This window comes from Malurus melanocephalus, unplaced genomic scaffold (assembly GCF_030028575.1).
Source record: "Malurus melanocephalus ecotype Western Australia unplaced genomic scaffold, MMel_1.1 scaffold_60, whole genome shotgun sequence".
NCBI classification, from domain to species: domain Eukaryota; kingdom Metazoa; phylum Chordata; class Aves; order Passeriformes; family Maluridae; genus Malurus; species Malurus melanocephalus.
Window position 1 is genome coordinate 448,097 of NW_026623292.1, and position 8,409 is coordinate 456,505.

The following is an 8,409-nucleotide window of genomic DNA, read 5'->3' on the forward strand; positions in this document are numbered from 1 at the left end:
GTGCGCGCTGAGGGCGCTGTGAGGAGGCGGTGCCATCCCGGCCCGGCCCGGCCCTGCCCCGCTGTGCGCGCTGAGGGCGCTGTGAGGAGGCGGTGCCATACCCGGTCCGGCCCGGCCCACTCTGCCCTGCCGTGCCCGCTCGGCCCTCGGTGGCCGACATGCCGCGGTACTGCGCCGCCACCCGCTGCAAGAACCGCGGCGGGCAGAGCGCCAGGGACCAGCGCAAGCTCAGCTTCTACCCGTGAGTGGCCGCCGAACCGGGCGGGGTCTGGGGGAGTGCTGGCCGTGGTGGTGGTAGTGAGACAGCGGAAGTAAATGGCAGAAAGACTCAACGCCACGGGGTGGTGGTTGCCCTGTAACCCCGCATGGTCCCGGGAGGCTGGAGGGAAATAATGCTGACCTCCCTGGGGGAAGGGAAGGTGTAGGGAACAGGGATGGACAGCTGAGATGTAATCACATACACTATACTTCGCACAGGACGGACGCAACTTGGTGGAGAAGGCGATGATACGGCAGCGTCCAAGGACTCTGCAATATGTGCGGAGGGTCCTGAAATGAACAGCAAAGAGATTCGACTGAAAAATAAAATTTGCACATCTAACTCTGTTTCGTTGCTGCCTATATGGAAGGGATGTTCCAGCAGGGCAGGCAGTGATGGTGGCTTTGGCTTAAAAGTGAAGTGTCCTGTGTATGGCAGCTTGCATGCCAGGCGGAGGTCCTGGAAGAGTAGGCAAGTAAGCATATATGGGTTCCTTAAAATTAAACTTTTCCTGCTCTGTGAACGGAGGCATTAGTGGTTGGCTGGAAGCAGCTGAGTTAGGTGGAAGCTGACTAGGTCGGTTGCCAAAAATCAGTTTATGGTGGCTGCATTGTGCTGTCTAGACACCGAATGGATCAGCTGCTATCCCAGGCCCGCAGTAACCTCTGGACTGTTGTGGTTACGTGGCTGTAGATTCCCGGGATGGGGAGCTATAAACAGTATTTCACAATCCTGAGAGAAACAAAGTGCAGGTAACTAAATATTAATGTATTTGTGTAGAATAATAGTAATGGAACTGTTTGTCAACAGCAGCAATTTAATAAAAATTTGACAAATAAATTTCACAATTGCCCTCAAAATCTGTTTTGGTAAAATTTATACTTCAAACTAAGTTTTGTTTCAGTTTCTGAATAGTCATAGTCCAAGATCAGGAGGGCAGTGTAGGAAGACCCACCGGAAGACTGCTTTGAAAGGAATTTTAATTTAGATTGCAGGAAAGCTTATTTTCCTGGCACATTTCTAATATGCATCATAAAATAATCAAAAATAATTTCTTTCCCTTTAGGCTTTAGAGAATGTGAGTACCACATGGATAATCAAACAAGTTTGAGCTCTGAAACTTGTTTAAAATATATGGCACCAGTATGGAGATGATTGCAAAAACATAGCTGTTTTATCTAGCCTTTGAGTTGTGCTGCATTCCGAATTTCATGCTCCTGTAGAAGGGACACTGGGATTTGATTTATAGATTTCTCTTGCCCTATATTAGCAACTACGACTGACATCAATTACAAGTTTTATTTCCTTGCCACTTACCACCACTGAAGAAGTCCTATGCTGCTCTATGGTTGGAGTCTGAGCCCCTTCCAAACCTTTTGTCACCTAATCTCAACTGCCCTAACTACCCTTCTTAGTTTTATTTCTTCACTTCTCTGACTTGTGCAGTCATGGCAGCTGCTAAATAAATTCTGTCCACTTCCTCCTTCCGTTTCCCCTGTTTTTGTATCTTGTTTACACCAGAGAGGATTCTGTTGATGAGTAAGGGGGTATTGAAACATGAGCAGGTTTGAGCAAAATTGCCCTTAAGATAAAATAATAATTTTCACTATCAGACCTGTCTCTTGCTGCAGATTGTTTTGTTTTCCACTTGAAGCTGGCTGAGTGGGGAGAGCAGTGTGTCCTGTGTCGTGAGGGTAACTGCAGTGGGAGCAAATTTTCTCAAGGCCTTCTTGGAGAGGGTGTGATTGGTGACATGACCTTTAGTTGAAGGAAGCCATCCTCTTACTGAGAGACTTCTCCAGATTTCTGTAGTAATATCCAGGCCAAGCTTTGTTACTCAAGGAGCGTGTTCTGCCATACATTCTATGCTGGACCCAGGTTTACGTGATCTAAGCAGACAGGACTTGAAAAACCTGAACCTCTAACCTCTCTGTCCTTCAGAGGTTATTGTATTCTCACCAGCATTATTCCTTGCATTCCTGCAGATACTCAGAGCTGGATGCATCAAAAGATTGCTCTGTTTCCTTGGTGATTTGAAGACTTAGATGGCAACAAATGCAAAAGATTGGAGAAGGGGTTCAGCAACACCTTTATGCTGTGATTTTCAGCCATCTTTCTCTCAAAATCACCTGAGTTTGCAGTTTTGGAACACAGGGCCTGCGTAAGAGTCATTGCTGTGTGTGGCTATTGGAGGAAACCTGCAACTTCAGGGATTTTAGGGTGGGATCACAAAAGCAGAGATTTTATTTTTAAATATTTGGTTTTTTTGTAATTATTATTGCTCGTGATTCTTAGGAATCATTTAACAACGCTCAGAACTCAACTTACAGTTTAAGTATCATATGTGGTTACATGCTAGAATTAAAATAAAATTGATAGGCATGAGAGAAATATGGAAGTACATTGCAAATAACCCTGATACCTGTCTGAGAAGAGGTGAGAGACCAGAGTGGCTTGAATGTTTATGTTCCTGTTACCACCATTGCTTGAGAGTGTACGCATCACAATGAGCCTTTAATTTCCCTTTAATTTAGTTCTCTTTCCGATGTAGTTTGCCTGATCATTTGCATGTATTTTCAAAATCAGTGGTGGTTTTTTTTTCTGTGAAGGTGTATACTCRTCATTTTTCTTTCCATGTAGGTTAGATAATTGAAAAGTTAATTCTGAATTATAAAATGCGATGTGGACTCCTAATGCTTTGAGAAAGCTTAATGCTGAAACACAAAATCAGAAATGCTTTGCATCTGTATGTATTTACTTCTTGAACACAATTTAAATCCTGTATTTGAAATACTCACTTTGCTAAATTATCTGATAATCCAAAGAGGGGCATGTATTAGGAGGTATCTTGTTAAACAGAAAATACAAGTTGTGTTAAAAAAGACAAATAAGGCCTAGAAATACTATTAATAAAATGAGGGCCAGTCTTAACTTTTTTTAAATTATTTCTGAGTATTTCATGTCCCATCAGCAGAACTGCTTTCTGAGCAAGTGTTGTAGGGTCAAACCTTTCAAAATGTCTTGGGCATCAATTCTGGAATCCTTGGCTAGTCGAAATCAGAAAATCTGCTTCTGAACTCCAGAGCAAATACCCAACTAGAAATATTTTTGGTAATTATTGAATTAACATGTACATGGCATCCAGATTAGCATTTAATTTAAAATTTTTGAAAAAATATTATCTTGTGTAAGGGTAGGCTACTGTGTAACTAAAAATGTGATATTTAAAACACAAAAAACAACAATAACAAGGGTTTTTTGTATGTGTTCTTGTTTGTCTTTTCAACTACCTCAAAAAGATTTCCACTTCATGATAAAGAGAGACTTGAGAAATGGTTACGGAATATGAAGCGAGATTCATGGACCCCAAGTAAGCACCAGCTCCTCTGCAGTGATCATTTTACCCCTGATTCCCTGGATGTGCGATGGGGGATACGATACCTGAAACATACTGCTGTGCCAACTATTTTCTCTTCCCCAGATGAAGAGGTAATCCATTTCTGTGGGGTTTTTTTTTGTTTTGTTTTGTAGTAGAAAGCTATTAATTAACTATTAATGCAATACAGATTTTCTAATTATCTGTAATATAATAATATTTCATTTAGATAAAGAGTTCCTGTCTATCAGAGCAGTTTGTTAGCAGGGCTAACATGAAACAGATATGATTCCATAATGTAAAAGAAGAATAAATTCCCCTACTTTAAATGGAGGTTTAATGTCTTTCCTGTCCGTAACCTTTAACCTAAAAGCTCAGGACTGTAGGCTGCCAAAAATATCCTATAAAGACTATTCCATCTTGTCTTTCACACATGTGACAAGTAATCTTGATAAATCTCTCAAATACAAAAGCAGAAAATGTTGCAAGTTGTAGCAGTGGTAACTTAGCAAGAAATATCTCTCCTTTAACTCCTTCTGCCCTGGTTCAATATATCCCTCAAATTCCTGTGCTGCTATTGTAACAGGGAGCTTTAGCTTTGCAACTAGACTTTGTTGCCCCATGCTTCTGTGCTATTACAAATAAGATGGGTGTTTTGACCCCAAATAAAAGTTGTCTTTTACCCACTAATTCATTCTGTCTTGATTTGCGTGTGACCATCGAGCAGTCATAGTACACCTGCAAAGGTGGACATTAGAGTTACAAAGGTAACAAGCTTTATGCAGTTACATTGCCAAGAGTATTCCAATGGCTTCGCTAAATTATTTTGGCATCAGCAATATATTTCTGAGAAATCCAAGATAGATCTATCCTGTTCAGAAAAAAAAATATCCTACGCTTATTTTTAATGTATCCATCATTTTCCTGGTATCAAAAGAGATGCCAGTGCTTTGCATCTGTGGTACTGTGAACTTGCTTTCCTGGGGTCTCACTTCTCTCCTAGCATTACTTTCTTTTCACTGCACTTTTCTAAGCATCAAGTTATACCCTTTTAGTGACCAGCTCAGCAAATCAACAATATTTTTTTACTTGATCTCTGGTTCTCTCACTTGCCCCAAACCTTAACTTTCTACATAGACTGAGTATTCCTACTTTGGGAAGGAATTCCTGGTTAGTGTGTTCCTGACTTAATGTAGAGGAATGAGAAGCTGAGGCCCTAAGCTGCCTTTGGGAACAGAGCAAAGAATTGCAGTATTTGCATATTGCTCACCACCACTTTGCTTTATGTATTACTGAGCAAATGGGGGATGTCTCCAGAAATGCTTAAAGATTCTTCATAAAACATTTCATTCCATTTCTTCTTCTAAATGAACAATGTTTGTGGCTCAAGAGCAGTGTTAGTCACCCGCATTTCAGTGTCAGTAACCATTCTGCATTAGCTTGCAAAGGTTTTTATTTGAAAATTGACCTAAGAGTGTGAGGGCAGGGACTGACAGATAAGGAGGCTTTTCAGTGGAAGTAAGGGTCTGCCTTCAAACAATTATCCTGAGACTTGTTTTGCTGCATTTCTTTTAACCTTAATGGTAATTCTAATAAGTGAGAGTTTGGGGTACATTTACCTAATCTATTTTGTAAGAGATTTGTCTAGTTAAAATATATAGTGTGAGAAAGTCTTTTTCAGCTGGTGATAGAACAAAGAAAGGGAAATGCTTCATTTTCACAAAACCCCAAAGATTGACATGATGATAAGTATCATCTTTGAAAAAGTAAAGGTAACCAAATAAATGCTATTTCTGTATCAATTTTCGAGTCCTTTTAAGACTGAAGTTTCATATAAAACGGAATCATTATGTTTAATATACATAGGATACTCCAGATTACATACGTACTTTAAAGAACATACTCTGAAATAACCATTTTCATTGTAATAAGTTTTTGTAGCCTGGTCTCTTCTTTGGGTTTTTTGTTTCTATGGTTGATTGGTTTTGTGAGGGTTTTTGTTTTGTTTGTTTTTGTTATTCTGTTTTGTTTGTGGGTTTTGGTTTGTTTTTTTTTTTTGTTGTTGGGTTGTTTTGTTGGGGTTCTTCGTTTGGTTTTGATTTTTTTTGTTTTCATGGTTTTTTGCTGATTGGTTTGGTTGGTTTTTTTGCCTGGCCTGTGTTTAATTAGTAATGTTGGAATTGCTTCTTTTTCTGTTTCTTTGCTCAGGGTAGTTTTTGTTTTATCTTTTAGTTCCTAGGCTAAACATGTACACAGTTTTACATGAGTACAAATTCTTCAGATTGGTCTTTTCATAATCAGGTCTACTAGAAAAAAACAAGACACCCACTATTTTTTTTGTTTCACTGAGAGACATACCTAATCTCAATCTCATTTKTATATTGATCTTAAATGTAATCATGTGGTGATGTAGCTTAGGTGGAGGAAGGGAAAAGAAAGTAGATAAAAAAAGATAAGCTTCAAGTTGTCTCTTCAGTATTAACTTGTGTTTAAAGTCCTGTTAACATTGTATTTTTTTATTAAGATTTCTGTCTATCGCAAAAAAATCTCAGTTTTTATAAATTGTGATGTTTAGTTGTCAGAATTGAACTGCTTGTTTACAGTCATCTTTAATGTAAGAAGTTTGTACTGTGTACCTTTAACATACATGTATTTAATACAATGTCTCAGGTTGTAATAGAAGATGCTAGCTAGTCTTTGTGTAGCCACTTCTCTTCAAGTGCATTTAAAATTTCTGCGTCTTGTATAAAACAGTCCAAGTTCCCTAGAGTTTGAAAAAAAGCCACAACAAAACAAAAACCCCAAACCACAATAATAAAGGAAAAAAACAAACTATAAAACCAAACACTGTTATTGCCTTTAGAGCTTTAAGATATTATCTTAACACTTAGGAACTAAAGCAAAGTTATGGAAGATGCTTGCATAAATTCTTGGGCCTCTGATGTAATTTTTAAATAGGGCTCATCAAAGTTAGTCCTTATGCAGTACCATGCCATAGAATGAGATTTGCCTAATTTTTTTATGCTCAGTGATTTTCTTGTCACAAGGTGGTGATTTTCTTGTTTTTAATTCTTTTTTCTCCTCCAGGAAAAAGATTCTTCTCAGAACAGTCCACAACAGGTACAGAAAGACGATCAGGAAAAAACAAATGTAGTATCAGAGAATGCAACTGTACCACTTGAATCTTGTACACCAAAGAAAAATCCTGTAATTGCACAAAATGTAGAGGAAAAAGCAGAAGTAGTTTGCCCAACTGTATTGAGTAAACCTTTACAAATTCAAAACCTACAACTCCAAAATGAAGCTGGCTTTCAGGCAGACAGTGTCATTGTTGATAGTTCATCTGAGCAGTATGTGCATCAGCCTAATACTGTTTTAATGGCAGCAGCAGTCCAGAGCATGGAAGCTCCCAGTGTTCATACTTCCGTGGAGAATCCAGGAGGTTGTACAGCTACAGTCCTGCAATTTACAGACCCTGACTACTTGAATTCATCTCTGAAACTGGACAATGCTTTAGGGTCAGTTACTGACTATGTAGTTGAAAATCCTGTCCCTCATGTGGTCTGTTCTGGTGATGTGCAGACAAGTGAAGATGCAGTTTTACTGAGTACAGTCACACAAACTATTGAGCAGTTCAGTGGAAGTGAAGAGTCTGTCATTGCTATTATTGTGCCAGCTGAGAGTCCAGAAGAGCCTGAAAGAGTAAATACTTCTTTCCTGCCTGCTAAGGAAGAGTTTCTTGACACAGAGGAGAGAGAAGTGATTGAATATGCTGGAAATGAAATACTGCAGACKGAGCATTCATACTGCAGACAAGACATAGACAGAGATCACCTTTGGCAAAAAATTTCAAAACTCCACTCTAAGATAACTTTACTTGAAATGCAGGAGGTAAAAACTTTGGGGAGACTCAGGTCCTTGGAAGCTTTTATTGGACAGCTGAAGCAAGAAAACCTGCTTCCTGAAGAAAAGCTGAAAATGGTAGAAAACTGCTTTACAACACTTGAAGTGACTATGATACAGTAAAGGCTTTCAGTTATGGTTCTGAAATATCTTTTTAGCCTCTTTGGCTGTACTTTTGTACAAATTAACTGTTTTTTCCGTCATGGCATTCTAAACATCTAATATTCTTTAAAATGTTACATCAACCAAAGCTAAGTGGTAGAATCTTTTCTGTAAAACATGACTTGCGGGTAAGATTTAAAAAAACCCTGAATTTGGCAAAGTTTTCTTTAAAAATGGATGTGAATCAAGTCAGTACAAGATAAGGCTTCTCTGAAACACGCAATGCCTGAATTTGGGGCAGCTGTAGAATGGAGAGAATATAGGATGAACAATTTTATATATATATATATGTGTGCATTGTCCAGTGAGGCCACAATTGCTCTATAGTCTTCTGTTCATCTAACATTTGTTCTGATAGTTTTTGTATGCTTTGATCTTATTAAAATTGTTTCTGCAATAAAAGGTGTTTCATTTGGTTCTAGAAATAAAAATTTTCTAAGAATATTATTCCAGTGGACATGCCCATCTCAGTGTTTTGTTTTTATGATTCAGCTCAAGTGGAAAGAATTATCTGAAACACTGATGATTTTGCTAGTTAGTAAAAGGGAAAGTTCTAACTACTCCATGAATGCTGTCTTCATTAGTCCTCTTACAGCCTACAGCTGGGTAATACGTATACCCTTAATAATACACTGAGAAAACAGTGTTCTGCAGCGCAAATTGCTGGTGAAAGTAGCAGAGTTTGTTAGAATTTTACCATGCAAGAAAC

At 38.7% G+C, this 8,409-nt stretch overlaps 1 protein-coding gene across 4 annotated transcripts; it reads left to right on the forward strand.

The window, feature by feature from the left end:
- Positions 1–84: 84 nt before the first annotated feature.
- THAP5 (THAP domain containing 5) lies at positions 85–7,954 on the forward strand. Of its 4 annotated transcripts, XM_057366112.1 has the most exons (4): positions 176–241; positions 478–734; positions 3,559–3,748; positions 6,723–7,954. In XM_057366112.1, exons 2-4 carry the CDS (start codon positions 691–693, stop codon positions 7,659–7,661), a joined length of 1,173 nt encoding a protein of 390 aa, XP_057222095.1. In that variant the 5' UTR covers positions 176–241; positions 478–690; the 3' UTR covers positions 7,662–7,954. The 4 variants fall into 4 exon arrangements, with proteins under 4 accessions (XP_057222094.1, XP_057222095.1, XP_057222093.1 ...); XM_057366111.1 differs by lacking the exon at positions 478–734 and having other exon boundaries at positions 85–241; XM_057366110.1 differs by lacking the exons at positions 176–241; positions 478–734 and adding an exon at positions 2,245–2,420.
- The last annotated feature ends 455 nt before the right edge of the window (positions 7,955–8,409 follow it).